Source organism: Lissotriton helveticus, chromosome 12 (genome assembly GCF_964261635.1).
Source record: "Lissotriton helveticus chromosome 12, aLisHel1.1, whole genome shotgun sequence".
Lineage (NCBI taxonomy): Eukaryota > Metazoa > Chordata > Amphibia > Caudata > Salamandridae > Lissotriton > Lissotriton helveticus.
Genome location: NC_136073.1, coordinates 868,231,614 through 868,254,786, shown reverse-complemented (window position 1 = coordinate 868,254,786; position 23,173 = coordinate 868,231,614). Strand labels below are relative to the sequence as shown.

At 46.1% G+C, this 23,173-nt stretch overlaps 1 protein-coding gene across 1 annotated transcript in view; it reads left to right on the top strand.

Moving 5' to 3' along the window:
• Nucleotides 1-16,135, top strand: part of LOC144799572 (arrestin domain-containing protein 2-like) — a 49,614-nt gene extending 33,479 nt beyond the window's left edge. Inside the window, exons 2-9 of the mRNA XM_078670942.1 lie at nucleotides 8,672-9,004; nucleotides 10,543-10,609; nucleotides 11,494-11,641; nucleotides 12,269-12,371; nucleotides 12,923-13,179; nucleotides 13,758-13,920; nucleotides 14,554-14,702; nucleotides 14,845-16,135. Coding sequence (XP_078527068.1) covers nucleotides 8,731-9,004; nucleotides 10,543-10,609; nucleotides 11,494-11,641; nucleotides 12,269-12,371; nucleotides 12,923-13,179; nucleotides 13,758-13,920; nucleotides 14,554-14,702; nucleotides 14,845-14,895 — 1,212 coding nt within the window. The 5' untranslated portion in view covers nucleotides 8,672-8,730 and the 3' untranslated portion in view covers nucleotides 14,896-16,135. The remainder of the gene's footprint in view (nucleotides 1-8,671; nucleotides 9,005-10,542; nucleotides 10,610-11,493; nucleotides 11,642-12,268; nucleotides 12,372-12,922; nucleotides 13,180-13,757; nucleotides 13,921-14,553; nucleotides 14,703-14,844) is intronic.
• The last annotated feature ends 7,038 nt before the right edge of the window (nucleotides 16,136-23,173 follow it).

Sequence of the window (23,173 nt, the reverse complement as noted above, 5' to 3'; positions counted from 1 at the left end):
CTTGCACTGCTGCTACTCTTGCAGCCCCCGTTCAGTATGTGTGAGGGAAGCTTGCACTGCTGCTACTCATGCAGCCCCGTTCTGTATGTGTGAGGGAAGCTTGCACTGCTGCTACTCTTGCAGCCCCCGTTCTGTATGTGTGAAGGAAGCTTGCACTGCTGCTACTCATGCAGCCCCGTTCTGTATGTGTGAGGGAAGCTTGCACTGCTGCTACTCTTGCAGCCCCGTTCTGTATGTGTGAAGGAAGCTTGCACTGCTGCTACTCATGCAGCCCCGTTCTGTATGTGTGAGGGAAGCTTGCACTGCTGCTACTCTTGCAGCCCCGTTCTGTATGTGTGAGGGAAGCTTGCACTGCTGCTACTCATGCAGCCCCGTTCTGTATGTGTGAGGGAAGCTTGCACTGCTGCTACTCTTGCAGCCCCCGTTCTGTATGTGTGAAGGAAGCTTGCACTGCTGCTACTCATGCAGCCCCGTTCTGTATGTGTGAGGGGAGCTTGCACTGCTGCTACTCTTGCAGCCCCCGTTCAGTATGTGTGAGGGAAGCTTGCACTGCTGCTACTCATGCAGCCCCGTTCTGTATGTGTGAGGGAAGCTTGCACTGCTGCTACTCTTGCAGCCCCCGTTCTGTATGTGTGAAGGAAGCTTGCACTGCTGCTACTCATGCAGCCCCGTTCTGTATGTGTGAGGGAAGCTTGCACTGTTGCTACTCTTGCAACCCCCGTTCTGTATGTGTGAAGGAAGCTTGCACTGCTGCTACTCTTGCACCCCCATTCTGTATGTGTGAGGGAAGCTTGCACTGTTGCTACTCTTGCAACCCCCGTTCTGTATGTGTGAAGGAAGCTAGCACTGCTGCTACTCATGCACCCCCATTCAGTATGTGCGAGGGAAGTTGCACTGCTGCTACTCTTGCAGCCCCCGTTCTGTATGTGTGAGGGAAGCTTGCACTGCTGCTACTCTTGCAGCCCCGTTCTGTATGTGCGAGGGAAGCTTGCACTGCTGCTACTCATGCAGCCCCGTTCTGTATGTGTGAGGTAAGCTTGCACTGCTGCTACTCTTGCAGCCCCCGTTCTGTATGTGTGAAGGAAGCTTGCACTGCTGCTACTCATGCAGCCCCGTTCTGTATGTGTGAGGGGAGCTTGCACTGCTGCTACTCTTGCAGCCCCCGTTCAGTATGTGTGAGGGAAGCTTGCACTGCTGCTACTCATGCAGCCCCGTTCTGTATGTGTGAGGGAAGCTTGCACTGCTGCTACTCTTGCAGCCCCCGTTCTGTATGTGTGAAGGAAGCTTGCACTGCTGCTACTCATGCAGCCCCGTTCTGTATGTGTGAGGGAAGCTTGCACTGTTGCTACTCTTGCAACCCCCATTCTGTATGTGTGAAGGAAGCTTGCACTGCTGCTACTCATGCACCCCCATTCAGTATGTGCGAGGGAAGTTGCACTGCTGCTACTCTTGCAGCCCCCGTTCTGTATGTGTGAGAGAAGCTTGCACTGCTGCTACTCTTGCACCCCCTGTTCTGTATGTGTGAGGGACTCTTTTAATGCTGTTACTCTTGCAGCCCCCGTTCTGTATGTGTGAGGGAAGCTTGCACTGCTGCTACTCTTGCAGCCCCCGTTCAGTATGTGTTAAGGAAGCTTGCACTGCTGCTACTCCTGCAGCGCCCATTCAGTATGTGTGAGGGAAGCTTGCACTGCTGCTACTCTTGCACCCCCTGTTCTGTATGTGTGAGGGACTCTTTTACTGCTGTTACTCTTGCAGCCCCCGTTCTGTATGTGTGAGGGAAGCTTGCACTGTTGCTACTCTTGCATCCTCTGTTCAGTATGTGTGAGGGAAGCTTGCACTGCTGCTACTCTTGCAGCCCCCGTTCTGTATGTTTGAGGAAAGCTTGCACTGCTGCTACTCTTGCACCTCCTGGTCTGTATGTGTGAGGGAAGCTTGCACTGTTTCAACTCTTGCACCCCCATTCAGTATGTGCGAGGGAAGCTTGCCCTGCTGCTACTCTTGCACCCCCATTCTGTATGTGTGAGGGAAGCTTGCACTGCTGCTACCCTTACAGCACCTGTCCTGTATGTGTGAGGGAAGCTTGCACTGCTGCTACTCTTGCACCCCCGTTCTGTATGTGTGAGAGAAGCTTGCACTGTTGCTACTCTTGCAACCCCCATTCTGTATGTGTGGGGGAAGCTTGCACCAATGCTGCCTTTGCACCCCCCGTTCTGTATGTGTGAGGGAAGCTCACACTGCTGCAACTCATGCAGCACCGTTCTGTATGTGTGAGGGAAGCTTGCACTGCTGCTACTCTTGCACCCCCTGTTCTGTATGTGTGAGGGAAGCTTGCACTGCTGCTACTCTTGCACCCCTGTTCTGTATGTGTGAGGGAAGCTTGCACTGTTGCTACTCTTGCATCCTCTGTTCAGTATGTGTGAGGGAAGCTTGCACTGCTGCTACTCTTGCAGCCCCCGTTCTGTATGTTTGAGGAAAGCTTGCACTGCTGCTACTCTTGCACCTCCTGGTCTGTATGTGTGAGGGAAGCTTGCACTGTTTCAACTCTTGCACCCCCATTCAGTATGTGCGAGGGAAGCTTGCACTGCTGCTACTCTTGCACCCCCATTCTGTATGTGTGAGGGAAGCTTGCACTGCTGCTACCCTTACAGCACCTGTCCTGTATGTGTGAGGGAAGCTTGCACTGCTGCTACTCTTGCACCCCCGTTCTGTATGTGTGAGAGAAGCTTGCACTGTTGCTACTCTTGCAACCCCCATTCTGTATGTGTGGGGGAAGCTTGCACCAATGCTGCCTTTGCACCCCCCGTTCTGTATGTGTGAGGGTAGCTCACACTGCTGCAACTCATGCAGCACCGTTCTGTATGTGTGAGAGAAGCTTGCACTGTTGCTACTCTTGCAACCCCCATTCTGTATGTGTGGGGGAAGCTTGCACCAATGCTGCCTTTGCAACCCCCGTTCTGTATGTGTGAGGGAAGCTCACACTGCTGCAACTCATGCAGCACCGTTCTGTATGTGTGAGGGGAGCTTGCACTGCTGCTATTCTTGCAGCCCCCGTTCTGTATGTGTGAGGGAAGCTTGCACTGCTGCTATTCTTGCAGCCCCCGTTCTGTATGTGTGAGGGAAGCTTGCACTGCTGCTACTCTTGCAGCCCCCGTTCAGTATGTGTGAGGGAAGCTTGCACTGCTGCTACTCATGCAGCCCCGTTCTGTATGCGTGCGGGAAGCTTGCACTGCTGCTACTCTTGCAGCCCCCGTTCTGTATGTGTGAAGGAAGCTTGCACTGCTGCTACTCTTGCAGCCCCCGTTCTGTATGTGTGAGGGGAGCTTGCACTGCTGCTATTCTTGCAGCCCCCGTTCTGTATGTGTGAGGGAAGCTTGCACTGCTGCTATTCTTGCAGCCCCCGTTCTGTATGTGTGAGGGAAGCTTGCACTGCTGCTACTCTTGCAGCCCCCATTCTGTATGTGTGAGGGAAGCTTGCACTGCTGCTACTCATGCAGCCCCGTTCTGTATGCGTGCGGGAAGCTTGCACTGCTGCTACTCTTGCAGCCCCCGTTCTGTATGTGTGAGAGAAGCTTGCACTGCTGCTACTCTTGCAGCCCCCGTTCTGTATGTGTGAGAGAAGCTTGCACTGCTGCTACTCTTGCAGCCCCCGTTCTGTATGTGTGAGGGAAGCTTGCACTGCTGCTACTCTTGCAGCCCCCGTTCTGTATGTGTGAAGGAAGCTTGCACTGCTGCTACTCATGCAGCCCCGTTCTGTATGTGTGAGGGGAGCTTGCACTGCTGCTACTCTTGCAGCCCCCGTTCAGTATGTGTGAGGGAAGCTTGCACTGCTGCTACTCATGCAGCCCCGTTCTGTATGTGTGAGGGAAGCTTGCACTGCTGCTACTCTTGCAGCCCCGTTCTGTATGTGTGAGGGAAGCTTGCACTGCTGCTACTCATGCAGCCCCGTTCTGTATGTGTGAGGGAAGCTTGCACTGCTGCTACTCTTGCACCCCCGTTCTGTATGTGTGAAGGAAGCTTGCACTGCTGCTACTCATGCAGCCCCCGTTCTGTATGTGTGAGGGAAGCTTGCACTGCTGCTACTCTTGCAGCCCCGTTCTGTATGTGTGAGGGAAGCTCACACTGCTGCAACTCATGCAGCACCGTTCTGTATGTGTGAGGGGAGCTTGCACTGCTGCTATTCTTGCAGCCCCCGTTCTGTATGTGTGAGGGAAGCTTGCACTGCTGCTATTCTTGCAGCCCCCGTTCTGTATGTGTGAGGGAAGCTTGCACTGCTGCTACTCTTGCAGCCCCCGTTCTGTATGTGTGAGGGAAGCTCACACTGCTGCAACTCATGCAGCACCGTTCTGTATGTGTGAAGGGAGCTTGCACTGCTGCTATTCTTGCAGCCCCCGTTCTGTATGTGTGAGGGAAGCTTGCACTGCTGCTATTCTTGCAGCCCCCGTTCTGTATGTGTGAGGGAAGCTTGCACTGCTGCTACTCTTGCAGCCCCCGTTCTGTATGTGTGAGGGAAGCTTGCACTGCTGCTACTCTTGCAGCCCCCGTTCTGTATGTGTGAGGGAAGCTTGCACTGCTGCTACCTTTGCAGCCCCCGTTCTGTATGTGTGAGAGAAGCTTGCACTGCTGCTACTCATGCAGCCCCCGCTCTGTATGTGTGAGAGAAGCTTGCACTGCTGCTACTCTTGCAGCCCCCGCTCTGTATGTGTGAGAGAAGCTTGCACTGCTGCTACTCTTGCACCCCCTGTTCTGTATGTGTGAGGGAAGCTTGCACTGCTGCTACTCTTGCACCCCCTGTTCTGTATGTGTGAGGGAAGCTTGCACTGCTGCTACTCTTGCAGCCCCCGTTCTTTGTGTGAGGGAAGCTTACACTGCTGCTACTCTTGCAACCCCCATTCTGTATGTGTGAGGGAAGCTTGCACTGCTGCTACTCCTGCAGTGCCCATTCAGTATGTGCGAGGGAAGCTTGCACTGCTGCTACTCATGCAGCCCCCGTTCTGTGTGTGAGGGAAGCTTACACTGCTGCTACCTTTGTATCTTGCTTCCTGCATCCATCGCAGACTCTGGTTTCCTGTTTGCATTTATCAGCGCTTTTCACTGGCCCGAAGCCAATGCTTGGAGAGAGATTTCGAATGGAAACGTTGGTGACAGTAAAGCACCGCCTTCCTGTCGTTGCAAAGCACAGGCAGTCACGCCCAGCACTCCCCGGGGACATTCTCACGTCACGAGGAGACACTCCTCGGCACGCACACTGTGCACAGTTTGACACTTCTGCACGGAGTAAACAAATGTGGCTTAACGGCCAGAGTGGCCGACTTTGAAACTGGAGAACCAGGTTCGAGTTCGGCTGGAGGCTGAAGCATCCTGTGATCCTGGGCAAATCACTTCATCTCCCAGTGCCTAGAAATGAATGTGCCCGTTGGGAAGGCAACTGGCGCTCATGTAAAGCGCTCCGATACCTTCGGGTCGGGTTCGCGCTATATAAAACTGGAAAAAAAAATGGAAAAAAAATGTCCCTGTGGAAATAATACTCAAAACGTGCAGATGTTAAACTGCTGGTTGCTTCCCCAAAGACAAGTAGTGCCTTGAAGCTATAGATTCAAAGAGCTTCGGCGCGTCATCCCTCCCTGCTTTCGCCGTTCCCTTTATCCCTTCTTTCATCACCCAGCCACGTCATATCAATTTCTAATTATACATGTCTGCTATGATCAGATGCATGAATATGTATCATATGTTTTGTACATTCAATTTTCTGCATTGTTTCCGTGCAATACTAAATGGTGAACACATTGTACCTGAATCATGAGGCATCAATTTGCTGTTGCACCTTTTCTTTTATGCCTATTTTTAGATAAATATGAATAAAGTTTTTTTTCTATATGTTTTAAACAGTTGTTTTCTCTTTACACTGAGTTCGTGTTATCACTGTGGTCACGTTGAAACTGTATTAATGTAGTGTGAATTATTAGACTGCCTAGGAATTTTGCTTCCATTTTATCCCTTCTTGTTGCACCTTCCCTCCGTCACCCCTCACCTTCCTGTGTGTTCATTCATCCACCCTGTCCTTCGCTGCTTCCTTGCTGGCTCCCCAACTTCTGCCAGTCAATCCTCCCTCCTTCACCCCTCTCCCCCACCTTTGCCCCCTTCTTTTACTCTTTCTCTTATTCCTAACTACATTATATCTTATGCTCCCTGTTTTCCGTTTTTACTGATTTTTACAGATACAGACCAAAAACAATGTGTTTTCTGTCTGCGTTTATTTTTAAAAGTGGAGAAATAGAGAAAATTGTGCTGCTTGAAGTGACTCTCCGTGCTGTCTTTCATGAATTGTAGCCCAACAGCTGAGCAGATGGACAGCATGGGAAATTTAAAAAAACAGGATAAAATTTCTATAAATAATTCCATATGTCAACATAAATTTCTGGTATAATGCTAATATTTAGTGAATGTATTATTACATAATATTTGGCAGCCTAAATAGCTAAATCACGGCAGACATCAAAGTATGAGTGCGTGTCGATCAGTTAAATAAATATGGAAATGTAGTGTTACAACTTCATTTATACACAAAACCCAAAATATATATGGAGGATAAATACAGATAAAATGGCCCAAAAATAAATATGGATAAATACAGACGGAAATGTTAAAAAAATAAATACCATAACACCGGGAGCCCTCATTTATTCCCCTATACTCTATGTTTGGATGTATGACGTTACAACGCATACGTTTACAACGCATACCTTTGCAACGCATTTTTTTACAACGCAACATCCATTACAACGCATTCCATTACAACACATTTTTTGAAACTACCCTTACAATGCATTCCATTACAACGCACACTACCTTTACAACGCATACCATTACAACGCATAACATTACATTGCATGTATGGTAAGTATTGGAATTGTAGGGGTAAAAATTACTATTCTAACTCCAAGGGGGTGCAACAGTAGGGTAAGTGTTGGAAAGTGTAAGGGTACTATGCGTTGTAATGTTATGCATTGTAATGGTATGCGTTGTAATGACATGCGTTGTAGTGGTATGCGTTGTAGTGTCATGCGTTGTAATGATTACGTTGTAATGGCATGCGATGTAATGGATGTTGCGTTGTAAAAGTTTTGTTGTAATGGTAGTGTGTTGTAAAAGTTGCGTTGTAAAGGTTGTTTCCCCTATGTTTTGCTTCTTCAAATGTTTGTTTTCTTCCCCTCGTCCATCTCCCCCACCCAACAGAGACTCACTTTTCTCCTCCTCTCCCGCCCTCTCTCCTCTGGTCCTCCATTCTTACGTCACTGTGGTCCGTGGAAGGGACAGATGTCGCCGGGGTGTCTCTGTCTCTTGTTCTGTTCTGCAGTCTCTCCGATGGACGCGCCTCTTTTCACCGGCACCTCTTTCGGAAACAGTTGATCTGCTTGTCTGACACCTCATCTCTTTCCTCTCCAGTGCCCTCTTTTCGCACTCTTCTGAGCCTACTTTTCTTGCATTTCCTTCATTTCAAAGCACCCCCCCCCTCACAACACGCCCTCTCAGCTGTGAGCGCTGCAGTTTCTACAACTTTCACACTTTCAGTGTTTTGAAAGCTGTCTGCCGCCTTCACGCACTGTTGCATATAAACACAACCGGCACACCGGATCAATGTGTGCGCGCTCTGCAGAGAGGCCAAAGATTGGATGAGCATATACTCCGAACAACGCGTGAGAAATATGTTGCATGAAAAAAAAGCTACAAAAAACACAACATCCAGGACAAAACAAATTCTCGCAAAGAATGCAAAAGTAAGAAAACTATGAAATGTAAAAGGGAACAACATGGCTTTTCAAAGGCTGAGAAGCCAGCGGGTGTTGCTGCTAGCTATCACCGGTGGTGGGGCACAAGGGGAGGGGGGGCGGCTGGAACATTTACGGAGGGGGGGGCGACCACACCGACAACCCCCACCCCAAGAGAGGCATCTATCTATGCACAACTTTAGCCATTTCACTAAAAGGTCCTCGGCTTTGGGTTTTAAGGCTCTTTTTATTTTTTTTATTTAGAAAAAAAGTTTTTATATAGCGCTGGCTAGACCCAAGAGCGCTTTACATGAAAAGATAATATAAGGCAAACATGCCATACAGGTAGATAAAAATATAGTGAAATAACATGTAAAGTATACAAATCAAGAATAGATATATAAGGTCCAAAAGCTATACCCTTCGAGTAATTAGGAAGATGATTTTCAGAAAAAGGACAGATAGTTACAGAACAAATATAACATGATGATTTGGAGAAACAGGCATTACCCCCCTTCCCAGCCGGTGGTGATATCACCTGCTTGTAGTGCACAGAAACAGGCAATCCCATGGGGAGCGCTATACAGGTGTCATTCCTGCATTGCCCGCAGCCACACCTGTGCTGCTGAACGACTAATGCAGATGTGAGCTCCTGCCCCCCTCTACCTGTCAACTGAATTTAAAGGGGGGAGGGGAGGGGTAGGCCCCGCCCCTTCTTCTCACAGAGGACTCACCTGAGGAGGCTCTGCCCCCCCCCTCCCTCCTCCTGTCACTCCCTCCTCCCCCTCTCCTGTCACCCCCTCCCTTCCCTCCCGGGCGTCTGTCCCTCCCTCCCTCCAGTATAAATAAGCCGGGCCGCCACCACCTGCCTCAGAGCGCAGTCTGTCTACCGAGGGATCCTGCAGAGAGCTGCTGTACCCCCCGAGGCTTGAACGACCAGCCGGATCCCGGCGCCGCCGCAGCCATGATCTTCGACAAGGTGAAGCGGTTCGAGCTGAGCCTGGACGGGCCGGAGCCCGGCTCCCCGCCCGTCTTCAGCGGCGGGGACACCGTGACGGGCCGGGTGCTGCTGGAGCTGGAGGCCGAGGCCAAGGTGGAGTCCATCAAGCTGCACGCCCAGGGCCTGGCCCGGGTCCACTGGACCGAGTCCCGGAGCGCCAACTCCAACGCGGCCTACAGCCAGAACTACGTGGACGAGGTGGTGTACCTGGACCACCAGGAGGCGCTGCTGCGCACAGGTGAGAGGGGGCACGGTGGCATGGGTGGGGGCAGAGGGGAGACCCCTAGAGAGATCTGCGTGCAAACTGCAGATCACACGTTTGCACCGCGCAGGGCTGACTCAGCCCTTCATTCTTATAATGCTGAATAAAAAAACACTACCCTTCAGGTTTGATCAAGCATTTATTGGTAACGCACCGTGAGATATATATTTTTTGCACTACATAACACAGCTAACTAACTTTCCACCATCCATTACCCAAAAAAAAAAATGACAAGCAAAATGTGCTGAACCCTGCAGGTGCTCTGTTTTGCGGCGTTGTCTGAGCTGTATCCAGTTTTCACGAACTCTCGCCTCAGAAACAGAAGCCACGACTCGTCTAGAGCGGTCTGTCTGGGACGAGTGTGAACGCGCTCATGTTTGTTACAGCCTGAAGTAGAGATAAGAGCCCTCACACTAGCTACCGTGAGCTATTGAAGCCGTGTAAAGGACATATTTTAATAGAACATTCACTAGTAGGGTTCTGAACTTTTTAAAAGCAACCATTTCTAGCTCATTTAAAAAGTGAGGGGAGCAAAAACAAAAGAAGTGACCTGTTCAGGATCACACTGTTTGGGAAAGGGGGACTGGGGCGCCGGGATTATTACTGTACAGCCGATAAAAGTTTGCCTGGCTGATGCTGTCAGTTTATAAACTGTATTAAACTGTATGCCTTGCAAGGCACTGCGGGTGGCATGAACACGCTGCCCCTGCGGGCACTGGTGGGCTTCTATCTGGGAGGTGGCATTGGCGCAGAATCAGACACACGTGATGCAGGAAGAACATGTCCACTTGGGACCTGCCTCTGCTGTTCCCACATTTCGGAAATCGGATTATGCGGCACGTGCTGCTAGAAGCCTGCCCCTGCACGCAAGCACACCTGTCCCTCACTGCTGGCACGCACGCGAGAGCTGAGAAAATGCTTCATTAATAATAATATCCGAGGCAAGCACACTTTACCACTAACCCCCACTCCAGAAGGGAATTAGATCAGACCCCCTTTATGACCGATCGGGCACAACCCCAAATGCAACCTGAACCTCTCCTTCTAACAAATTGATGAAATGTGGCTCGTTTCTAGCGGGGACGTTAACGTCGTTCATGCTTCCGTGGTCGATACATTTCGAACATCTACATATCACCTGCCATTGAGGTGCCAAGATCAATTTTCCTGAGGCCAGCGCTATATACAAGTTTTGCATGTATTTATTTTGGGTTCAGCAGAAATCATGCATTTAAGCCTCAAATTCGCACCTTTAGTCCAAAAGGTGCGAATTTGAGGCTGAAATGCAGGATTTCTGCTGAACTGAAAATTAGCTGTTTTAAACTCTAAAAAAAAAAGTTTTAGATTCTATCTCACATGTTATATAATCGGATTTATAGGCATCTGTGCAGTTTCTTTAATCAACTGATTGACGTTTCTGACAGCTGAGCTCAGAAGAGCAAGCACGTGACAGGAAACGATGACGAAGACTGGCGTCAACTTATTGTGTCTTGTGTTTTTTTTTTCTTTTTCAGATAACGACTCCCTGACGGTCCTGCAACCCGGAAGTCACGAGTTTCCTTTCAGCTTCCAGCTGCCAGAGTAAGTTATGTCAATTTCTAGAAAATGACTTGGGCACACTTGCCAACTCACACGGTGCCACCGTGTGACACACGATAACGGCTCCCGGCGCACGGTCTCCCGGTGAGAAGCCGATATCACACGGTGGCAGGGAAAACAAGCTGAAAAGTTTTAAAACACAGTGGCGGCTGGCACAGGTAAACGGGGTGGGGGGGTCAACAGACGATGGATTAGGTATAATTAAATAAATAAAATATACCTATTCTGTCGTCTGTCGACTTCCTCGCCGTGCTCTGCTTAGCCCTGCAACCGCACCGCGCTTACCTGTGCTGGCTGCCGCTGTAAAAACCACTGTAAATAGTGTTTTTCCAGTGTGTTTTCTGAGGCTTTGAACTGACGACGTCCATTAAGGGCACGAAAACGCCCCAGGACGTCGGCACCAGCCTCAGCAAGCTGGAAAGAGGGGTTTTGGGGCGCGGTTGGGTTTAAAAGTGCCTCGTAGGTACTTCTCGGCACTATCCCCCGCCCCTCCTTACACTGTGAGATTGTTCTTTAAGTTGGCAGGTATGCTTGGGGTCCTCGTTTGAGTTTGGCGTATGAGCATGTACGTCCAAATGTGATGGATATCCCGTCCGCCATATTGCTATCGCCGTTGGCTATGATGCATTTTTGAACTGGACAACCAACACGTTTGTGACGGAGTGTCCTCTCTGCCAAACTCTAAATTTGTGCCCTTCATTTTGATAGGTTGCACAATTTGAGCGTGCATTCGGAATAAAATGTCATATGTGTAATACAGATGTGAGGATAGCAGATAGGGCACCAGCGAGTGACGCTGTGAAACGCGAGATATCGGCCGTACAAAGTTTTAACCTTATTTCTGTTTACTTCTTTATTTTCTGCAGAAACCTGGTGACATCATTCGAAGGGAAGCATGGCAGCGTGCGATACTGGGTGCAAGCCAAGCTGCACCGGCCCTGGGCCATAGTGAAGAAAGCCAAGGTGGACTTCACCGTTCTCGAACCCATCGACGTCAACATGCCCGCCCTGATGGTGAGTGCGGTGCGGGGAATTCTCTGGGGTGGTATGGTCACAATAAGGCAGATTTTATTTAAGTTCACTCTTGACCTGTTATGTGAAAGAAAAGGTAGTCCAGGTGTGCCCATCGGTTGACCATGAGGGCCCGATCCAAGCCGGATTGTCATGATAACCTCTGGCTATGTAAATGATTTCCAATTAAACAAATTCCATGTAAATGTGGCTATGGTAAAAGTTAAGCTTGAAGGCAGTCATAGTAGACCACTGTTTTAACCCCTTCCATGCTGCCGTGGGCCATTAGCGACGGCAGCACTACCTCGCTGGTGCTGCCATCGGCCAATGGCCGACGCGGCTGCGCCCGTTTTTTAAAACTGCCGCAAAAAAGCGGAAGCAGCCAACGGGTTAAAACTCCACTGCTGGCCTTCTGGTGGCATTTCAGTTTTCTCTGTGGTCATTGCAAGATGGCCGACTAAGCGCTGTCGATTTCCATGTAGGCGTTCAGTATTCGCCAACATTCTAAGAACGTATGAGGGATTGATGTTAGTTCCATACATGTTATTGGCTGTTGTTCAGCTGGATGCTGGTTGTGGTTGGTCGGTGTGTCTCACAAGGTGCCTAAATGCCTCTCTCCTTCCTCTCCAGGCTCCTCAGGCGGGTACCAAGGAGAAGAACGCCCAGGCCTGGTATTGCCGCCTTGGGCAGGTTTCCGTAACAGCCAAGATTGATCGTAAAGGCTACGCACCAGGTAACTTCAACTTAAACCACTCCATTTGTTCACCCAATGTACTAGTCTAAAAACTTGTTTGTGGTTTTTCATGCTCCATATGTCTGCCAAAATTCCCTGTATTGCCCCAAACATTAAAAAAAATGTATCTTATTCAGAAATTTGAGCACAATCTACCGCTTCCGGTTTGCCCTGTGATTAGTGTGTTTTTTTTTCAGTACCCTTTTCAATAACTCTACCAGCTCATATGTTTAATACGTTCTGTTATCTTTCTACATTTTGCCCCTAACATGGCTGCTCTCCTAGTTGTTTACATGTCCCAGAATCCCTTAGATTGTGATTATTTAGTTTTCAATAGTCAGTATTAATATTTTAATGAGGCATTATAACCATGGCTGGTGGACATAGTTGGGTTCAGTGGTGGTGGTAATGGGGTTCGCGTGGTAAGCATACATACTCCTAAAGTCTTCAACAGCCTAGTTATAATCCCACAAACTGAGTAAATCAATCTCTACTCTCCTTAGCAGCAAGGGCACTTCATTAACCAAAAGTATTTCTCTCCTCCTCCCCAGGGGAAGTTATTCCCATCTTTGCTGAAATCGACAATTGCACTTCGAAGTCGATTGCACCCAAGGCAGCCATTATCCAGACGCAGACCTTTGTCGCCCGGGGGACCACGAAGCAGAAGAAAATTGTGGTGGCAAGCTTTGATGGTGATGCCGTGGCCCCCAGAAAGAGAGAGATCTGGCACGGGAGAGCACTGAAGGTCCCACCCCTCAGTCCGTCCATCACTCGGTGCCGAATCGTCCGTGTAGAGTACTCACTTAAGGTAAGTCTAGTAGTAGCTCCTCGGATGGGAGGCTGGAGGTATGGATGGAGGCGGTGGGTTGGGTTAAACAGAAGAAGGCTTTGCCAGTCATAGGACCACCAGCAGAATCCTCCTTAGCTCACCTTTTCCTTCAAATTGGACGACATGTTTCGACCCATCACGCATTAACCATTCGTGGAAGTGGAATTATTAACATTTCATGAGTGGTGGGACCTTTAAAAGAGCCATGCAGTGTAGATGAAGAATGCTCTTCTCCCATTCCTGCATCTCTAACAATCACTAACAATCACCAACAATCTGTGTTCTAGAATGTTCCTCTGTTTGATGTTGGCGGGGGTTTGTAGATCTATTGTGACATCACTCACTCGATGGCCCTATTAAAGGGATCACAAGCAATTTTAGAGGGTTTCTTTCATCCCTTCTAACTTCCCCAGAGGAAGCCATAAGAAAACAGAGGGGATATTGGCTAAAATCACATTTGGTAGTCAAGGGGTCCTTTGAATATGACACAGTTTCTCTTTGAATCAGTTGATATTGAGTAATAACAAATCTTTGTTCCATATCTTTGTTCCATAAAGATCTGTGTTGAAATCCCAAGTACCTCAAAGCTACTCTTGGAGCTACCGCTGGTGATCGGAACAATACCATTGCAACCGTTTGGAAGTCGGTCATCCAGCATCGGCAGCCAATACAGCGTCAATCTGGATTGGCTACGCATGACCATCCCCGAGCAACCTGAGCGTAAGTAATTTTTTCACTCTCTAGGTTCAAAATTCTTTAATCTAAGAAGAAGCTGCTATTTAAAAGAGTTATTAGGGCGTGGGTTCACTATTCGTGACATCATAAATTGATTTATCTTTTTCCATATCATTCTCAATAACTGTTTCAGTTTTGTCCGTTACATTATCAACTAAGACTTGGTCAATGCCCATGACGTAGTCAAGAATTGCTTGCCTATTCGATTCTGTTCGACGGCTTAATAATAGTCGATGACATCAAAAGTGGTCCAATAGTCGTCCATGATATAGACTATGGCTTGGTTGTTGTCATTGATTTAACAACAATGACTTGCTCGATGTTATTGACGTCAACAAAAGGCTTGATGGCGTCCATCTTGCCATCAACGACCACTTGGTGATCGTCTGTGACGCCACCGTGGCTTGTTTGCTGTATGTCTTGAACATGGCAACCAAAGCTAAATTATAAATGTTTGAGTGCTACTCCAAAAAATATATTCGGCTAGTGTAAACAAAAAGTGTGACTGGCCTGTGGATGTCGTAAAAGGAAAGATGCAAGTGATATCAAAAATGTTCTTGATCGATAAGGATGTGTGCAATACTCTTCCTCTAACCTAAGGTCTGTTTTACCCTCCAGCTCCCCCGGACTACTCCATTGGGTCCGATGAGGACTCCGAGCACAGCCTATCCCCTCCGTTCCATGGTGACTTCAGTGGCATGTTGGAGGGACCATTCTACGCCTACATCCAGGAGTTCCGGAACCACCCTCCACCCTTGTACTCTGAGGTGAGTGCTACTCTTGACACCTACTTCCATCATACGCCCTACCCGAGAGCGACGTCTGTCGTGTTCACTCTCCCTACTATCGCAAAGAATTTGTAAATGTCCTTCTGGTCTTGCTAACGCTCTTGTTCTTGCTCCTTCGTAGGTTGACCCAAACCCGATCAACCCTCTGCGGCCACGCTGCATGACTTGCTGACGATCCAGCGGTAAGATGGCGTCAAAATAGAACGAGTATCCCAGTTGGGAATGAAGACACGAGGATTCTGGCCTCGATGAGCCGTAGACCACACCCATGGGCATTGTGTCCACTACGCGACGTAGAGTGGTCTTTGGCGGGGCTCTTCCTTCAGGTCCAGGCGACCACAAGGACTGGTGTGGTGTGTTGACACCATGAACGACAGGGTGTGTAGCGCCATGGGCTCAACAGTTTACAACACAGGTGGAACCCACCGGACTTTGTGACGTATACATTGTTTATTGGAACTACCGGTTGACGTAAGAAGCTTTTGTTGATAGAAGACACTGCTGTTGATGGAAAAGCTGCCACTGATGTAAAATAAGTGCAGTTGACGTCAGAGGCTGCTCTCTAAACACCGCCATTGGACAGCCATCAACAGCGAATAAAACCTCACTCGACAAGGAGCAGAGGTAAAAGGAAGACGTAATAGGGGAAGGTGAGGTGGAACCTTCAACAGGAACAGTCCAGATCTTTTCAAGCAGAATTTGCACCAGCCTGCTCGGTGTAAAAACAGCCTAGAGGGGGCGCTAGGTCAGAGCTGTGCAGCTGTAGAGAACCTCATTGTATGGAAAGGTAGAGTACCTCCTCTGTGACGTAACAAGGAAGGTGTATATTGTAGTATTTTTTACAAAAAAATAATAGAGGACCAAATTTCGAACTAAATTGCAGAAAATGTCTCATCACATGTGTATGTAAATGTAGGATGTGTAAAGCACAAAGTGCCACATTAGCATGTAATACTTGGTACAGTGGAAAGGGAGTACAGAAATGTATCACACAGTATTATGTAAAAATAAGGAATAAGTGACTATGCTTTAAAAGGTTTCAGTAATTAAAATAGTTGGCCATTGTTTTTATGAAGATACTGTCTTATGTGAGGGGCATGGAAAGGGCATTATGTGTACTATTAACATCCCTGTGTGGCATAGTGGGTAAGATAGCTCAGTGGCCCAGGCGAAAGCTGCATAGGAAAAGCACATGGACTACCAAGACCTTTTGCTTATAGCCCGGTTACAGATTACTTGAAGCGCCTAAACGCTCCAAAGAGTACGATATGCACTAGAATTACGCGAATTTAGCACCTTTATGTTCACTTGTTTTGTATTACTTTTTACTTTAAGGTTAAATATGTTGTTTTCCTCACAAATGTGGTATTATGTGATTTTTTTGTTTTGTAACTTTGTTAATAAAAGTTTGATCTTAATTCATCTTGTCGAGTCTTGTCTATAAGGAAAATTTATGGCCAGAATAGAACTTCAGCCTGTTGTCCCTGCCTACTCTGTAAACACGATTCCAGCTTTACTTAATGTAAAGCACTAATGGGCCCCAGTCTGAAAATAAATAGGCTTTAAAAATCCTGTATCTAAATACTTTCTCTATTTTATTTGGGCACAGGCTATGAAATGGAAAGTCTCCATTACCTTCCATCTCCTAGGGGTGTGCAAAACTTAACATTTTAATTTGGGGGTGGGCAGGAGGAATGAACATACGGTAGATATATTACACAAAATACTCTTGACTGATATCTTGAGTAACTTTTCTTTAAGAAGATATTCCCTCCCACAAAACAACACACAAAATATGGCAGGAGAAATCAGTATCACACGTGCAAAATTTTGCAATATGGTGCAAATATCTTACACTTCAACTTAAGTGAAATTCTGAAATTATTTAAGATTACACTGGTGTTAAAAATTTCAAACCCGCCTACTCCTTCCCTCTGGTCTGTTCCAGACTCTTGAGCTTCACGTCATTGGGTCCTAGACATAGTCATACGGATGACGGCTCTGGACTGGACTAATAGGCAGATGACGCCAAATTTGGGATCTAGAACTTTAGACCATATTCTACCAAAGTGTATATATAATACTCCAAATAGAGCTTCAGGGCTGGACACACATCTCAATAAGAGGGCTCTAGAAATAAATACTGGACTCCAGAAAAGACTAGTAGAACTGAAGGTAATAGGGTGGGTCAGAACTGGTTACAGTTTCCCAGGTGAGGCCTCCTGTTAAATATACTGTAAATAATCTAGGGCAACTTCAATTCAATAGAAATATCAGAACATGTCAAATAATAGTAGTGACACTAACTTTTAGAAAAGTACAAAACAATTCATTTGTTATATATAAATTTGTTTTAAATATAAAATAATGATCGATGTGAATTTACAGAGAAAATAATTTGTGCAACATACTCACTACATCCATCCATCACAATCTGATATTTGTTTCAATACTCAATCTGTCTGATAATATTACAATTCATTGATTTATGCCGTCATTAATCAAAGACATGCCATATAGGGTATAACAGAGAATCTGTTTGAACACATGATTTCCGGGTGGTTTCCAAGTTGCCTCCTGTTAAAGGCGTGATACTTCAGATAGGGGCTCTGGAAAAAATATGTTCATAAATTCTTCAATGTTACAGATAGGTTTTCTCATCATAATACTTTTTCTTTTGGTAAAATACCATAAAAGAAATGCATAATACAAAAGTAATAGGGTTTCTACCTAAAATACTCCAAGCTAGTCTTCAAGATGGGCACAGTACTCTAGAAGAGGAATCCAGAACTTCATACAGCGGTGCCAGGACCGCCATCGAAACGTAACTAATTTTGTAATTTCCGTGGAACCTTATGTAAAGCGCTCGGATACCTCCGGGTCTAGCCAGTGCTATATAAAACTCTCAAAATAAATAAATAAATAAACAAAACTCTAGATACGCAACTATCTCTACCACAATTAGACAAAGTAGCCCCCACTACTCTTTGCAAATTAGATGTGGTTCTTTTGATAAAACCTTAGTTCCCACTGACCCAATAAGAATCTTTGTCCAATCACCACAAAGAAGAGAGGACAGAGTGGAGGGTGCTATGCCTAAAGTAAGCTCCTTATGCGTCGAAACCTCATTAGCGTAGGAGTCGCTTCGGCTTGTCCATATAGCCAGCACATACTATTTACAAACCGTATAAAACACTTGGCATCGCAAAGCACTTTCGTTAGCACCTCTTGCTGAACCCTAGCTTAAAAATATATTATAAGCTAGGGGGAGGGACGGCTAGGGTGAGAAGCGAGGTATCTGTAGGATTCAGAGACCCCACTACTCCGAACACTCTGAGGGTCACAGCAACCTGGCCCACCAATGAAGTCTCTAGAAGTAAATTTTAGGGTGACCGCAATTTGGGTCACCAATAAGTGATAGGGTCATCATTAAAGGCTATGTAAACAAATACACACACATGTTTAGTTACATGTTTGGTTATCATCTCTTTATATGTTTAGATCTATATATATATATATATATATATATATATATATATATTTATTTTTTGCAACAAAAAAATAAAAAATAAAAAAAAATATATATATATACACAACGCGTAGGTGCTAGAAGTAGAGGGTTGGGGTGCTGCAACATCCCCAAAATAATCATGCAGAAGGTGAGTGGGCAATAAAGATACCTTTAAATTGTGTTTATCACATTAGTTGTCATTTCAAACACCACAGTTCAATATCCACTATGTCTTTTGACAAATTGCTCCTTATGCTTTTAATATTAGACTGTTTACTTTTCTTTCCCTGACTGTAATATGAGAAGGATTTGTAAAGAGAACTTTGTGTTAATCTTGCTGGGGCACAGAAACTGTGAAAGAAAAGGCTGTCATTTCTTTCTCAACACAAGAACATTTACATAACTTTAAATAATCAGTACAAATATTTCAAAATGTATAACCAGGTATGAGAGAGCAACAAAAGCGCTTCAACGCCCATCAGGGGTAACAAGTGCTATAAGAATGCAAATCTTTCTTCCCCTTTTATCCCTTCGCTATCCTTCTCACTCCAAGTAACAGACAGGATATCCACCACTGAAATTACCTCATATTTCACCATATTAATTCACCACTAATCCACTATAGGCTTCCTGAATAGCGTGCGTCAACAAGCGAGCGATAGATAAATACAAACCTTTGTCCTCTTCTATCCTTCTGCTATCATTCCAAATCCAAATAACTGACTAACCTATCCACCACTTAAAATGTACTTGCATGTCTCACTATACTAATTCAACACTAATCCTCTATGGGTCCCGGAGTAGCGTGCTACTCGCCGAAAAAGCGCTTCGACGCCTCGTCAGGGGTAGTAAGCGCTTTATAAATGCAATTACAATACAATACAATGAAGCACATTTTTCTAGTAATGTTGAAGTGTGATGGAAACAAAGGTCTTACTAGGATCAATAGACTTAACAAGGGGATGTGCAAATGATACATTTTTGCTGAAACCAGATCCCCCCATGTTATTGTTTGTGTGCCGTCTAGTTCTATCAGTAAAACTATATGTTTGTGCACATTTAGTTGCTATTCCAATGGAAGATGTTCATCTGTAAAGGACGGTCCATTATCACTAATCCACAATACTTTAGTAATATATTTGCAACACGGTGCTCCAACTTTCTCCATCGAGTACATGGTTACTCCCTTGCCACACTACTGCTTTATGGGCGTGGCTCATTTTCTACATCTGGTCTTTGTGTGACGCTTGGATTTTTCACAATCTCCGTGACTTCATTGATGACAGCACCCCTACTCTGAGAATTGTTCCAGCACCAAAGACATATAAAGTCAAAATTAAATATTCGAAGTAAACACCGCTGCTTTCACTGAAAGTCGATTGTATACATTAATGTGTGTGCAAGGGGCGTGTCGGTTTCCGTGTGTCGTCCTGTCAGATTCAGCAGCTGTGGTGGTGGAAGTGCGTGGCGGGAGGAATAGAGGTAAGGGACAGAACCCACCTGCCCCCTTAGGTTCCCCAGTGTGCCCATCCCACAAAGCTCCAAGACCAAATTACCCGTCTGATAGAAAAGATGCAATCCATATCGGTTTTGCTCCCACCATCTTATGCCGTCAAGTCTCTGTACAAGCTCAGGATGGAGAACAGTATCAAAGGAAAGGGAGAGTTTGAGTAATAAATGGAAATCACTGCTGCTCCTGTGCCTCAGCCACACTGGAACCTGTTTTGGTCATCTTAAAGCAGGTTGTTTTCTTTGGAAGTAAGTATTTGTTTTGAGGCAGATCTTTCAATTGTTCTATCTTTTTGACTAAAAACAGTCTGCTATTGGCCAGCGGTTAGAAGAATCTCTTGGCTCAAAGTCTGTTTGGTTAAGGGATGGTTTTGTGTAAGGCATTTAGAGTTTTTTCGGGAAAATAAATATAGCCAAAGAGTTGTTGACTGTTCTGACAGGATTGGCCGCAGAGCTAGTCATAGACATGGTTCTGCAGGGTATGTATGACGTTACAACGCACACTTTTACAACGCATACCTTTACAATGCATTTTTTACAACGCAAAATCCATTACAACGCATTCCATTACAACGCATGCCATTACAACAACATTTTAAAAACTACATTTACAACGCATTCCATTACAACGCATACTACCTTTGCAACGCATACCATTACAACGCATAACAATACATTGCATGTTTGGTAAGTATTGGATAGTGTAGGGGTAAAAATTACTATTCTCACTCCAGGGAGTGCAACAGTAGGGAAAGCGTTGGATAGCGTAGGGGTAAAAATTACTATTCTAACTCCAGGGGGTGCAACAGTAGGGTAAGTGTTGGATGGTAATGTTATGCGTTGTAATGGTATGCGTTGTAATGACTGCGTTGTAATGACATTCGTTGTAGTGGTGTGCGTTGTAGTGTCATGCGTTGTAATGGTTGCGTTGTAATTGCATGCATTGTAATGGATGTTGCGTTGTAAAAGTTTCGTTGTAATGGTAGTGCTTTGTAAAAGTTGCGTTGTAAAGGTTGTTTCCCTTCTGCAGGTAGTTCTGCTGGCCCACAGGCATTGGCATCATCGACGAAGGATTGATGACGCCTTGGTGCGATTAAAGGCGAGCGATGCAGACGTTCTTCTGTTTTGTTATCAAATAAACTGTATTGAGTCTCTGGAATTGTGGTTGAGCAGGGGGAAGGGATGCATGAAGAGTGAAATTGGTGGGTGAGACATAATGCTGACCCCCTCCCCCCCCCAACAGCAAGGGTCAGCGGCGAAGAGGCCTTCAGCTGTAATGCCAATAAATCAGGGTGCTCTAAGGTACCACCACTTCGAGGTATGATAGCCGGCAGACCTTTTTTCCCGCTAACATCTTCTAGTGGAGCTGTCGTTTGTGACTTGAGGCATTTCACCAGGTCTGAAGGTAAGTAAGCAAGTAATAAGCTTATGTAGCGCACGGATGCCGAGGCGTCTTGGCACGGTCCCTCACCAGCTCTTGCTATTCAAATTATCTGGCCTTTATTAAGGGTGTGTGGCTACTCCCAGCTTTAGAGTCTGTAGGTAAGCTCTCTGGGATTTAGGGCAGGTCTCTCTGGAGCAAGGTAGCCACCAGGTCAACTTTCTTGGCTCCACTGAGCTTTCCTTGCTATCGACTCATCGTTCTTGTAAAGAAAAGAAAAATAAAAAATACTCACAATTTTGAGGGTGAGGAGCAGCTCTTCCCGCGTGTGTGCACTGTGGAGAGGTGGACAATGATCAGAAAGAATGTATATTCACACGGAAGTTTATACATTGAGACACAAATACGCACTTGTATAGTATCCACAAAATAGCATATTTATAGGAGTCAAGTAAACATATATGTAGTGAAACGAACATGAGATAAGTCGTATTAATTTAGGAAAAACATAATATTGCCTGAACATGTGGTTGGACTGGGAATGTTCCCTGCAGGGCGTATAGTCATGTTGCCATGTTCAGAGTGCTTGGCTGTGACCCACTTGTATCCCAGTTTTTGATTTTGGCTCCAGACTCACTCTAATATAACATGTGCAGAGGTCGACCCCTGTCCCTGACACACATGAAGTCCTGCAACTGTTCTCTGACCTGAGGGGTGCTCACATTTTGCTAACAGTGAACTAACGCCCCTGTCGTGGGTTTAGCAGGTACAGGGGTAGTGGCAGCTTTACGTGTTTAGTGAATCCACAGTCACGATCAGACATGTCTGTGTAGCCGACCCCACTTGTGTAAAATTCTGCATTAATGTGTAACCGAGATCCTAGCACTAAAATCCAAGTGGATTGTGTATGTTTCCGGCTAGTGTACCACATGCAGCATGTGCATGAGTGAGCCAGAGTAATGGAGGCCTGCAGGAGCCATTTTGGAAAAAATCCAAATGGGGTTCACATGACAACTGACTTGCCTCTTGGTTCACTACTAGCCAGGGCCACTGGAATTATGCGGCAGAGGAAGACCAAATTATGCAGCAGTGTTGACTAAATCATGCAGCAAGAAAAGGTAAATTATGCGGCGTCGCGTAATGGAATGCATTACATTTTGTGATACTATTACCTCATTATTTTGTCATTTTTACATATGATAATTGTCTCTAAAAGATTCCACCTTATTAATACCAACGTCACATCTAAATACAGCATTAAGGAACTGAATTATGACCATTCAATCTATGCGATGGGCCTTCGCGAGTGCAGGACCACGAATCACCATATTTTTAGTAAAATTTGATCAGTCTGAGCTAGATGCTATTTTTTGGTCAAAATCTACTTATTATGCAGCTGACAACACATTATGTGGCAAATGGGGCAAATCCAATATTATTATTGAAAAACGCTTGAATCGCATAATTCTAGTGACACTGCTAATAGCCTCATCACCACAGGCGTGAATGTTTCAAAGTTTACGTTTGGAAACTGTTAATCCTTAAAAATGTCAGTCAATGCAGGAATTCATTTTTGTGCAAATAAGTAAAAAGCTTCCAATTTAAAGAAATTTAATTTTTGAAATGTGAGTCTTTGGCAGATTTTTAAGTGATGAATTATACACCTCGCAGAGGGCTCAGTTCCTGTTTTGGAGCTTAGAGGCAAAGAAGGCCAAAGACTGGCCACTTTATTTTATCATGCTACATGGCCACGTTTGTATTGTAAATGAAATCCTTTCTCCCACTCAGGCAGCAACAGCCCATAACATGAGTGGCGACAGCAGGGGGGCCGGTACCAGTCCATATGCACAAAGACCCAACTGATAGATGGTCTTTTGAAGACCTGCAAAGTACTTTGGAGGAGGCAGAGTCTGAGTCATCAGCCTATGCCCAACCCACGACAGTGGAGGAACTGACTGTGCACTCCACAGACCAGGCTACGGCGGGGGAAGGGGGGTGGAGCCCTTTCAGCCTAATGGGCTTTGCACACCGGTCATGAGGAACCTTAAG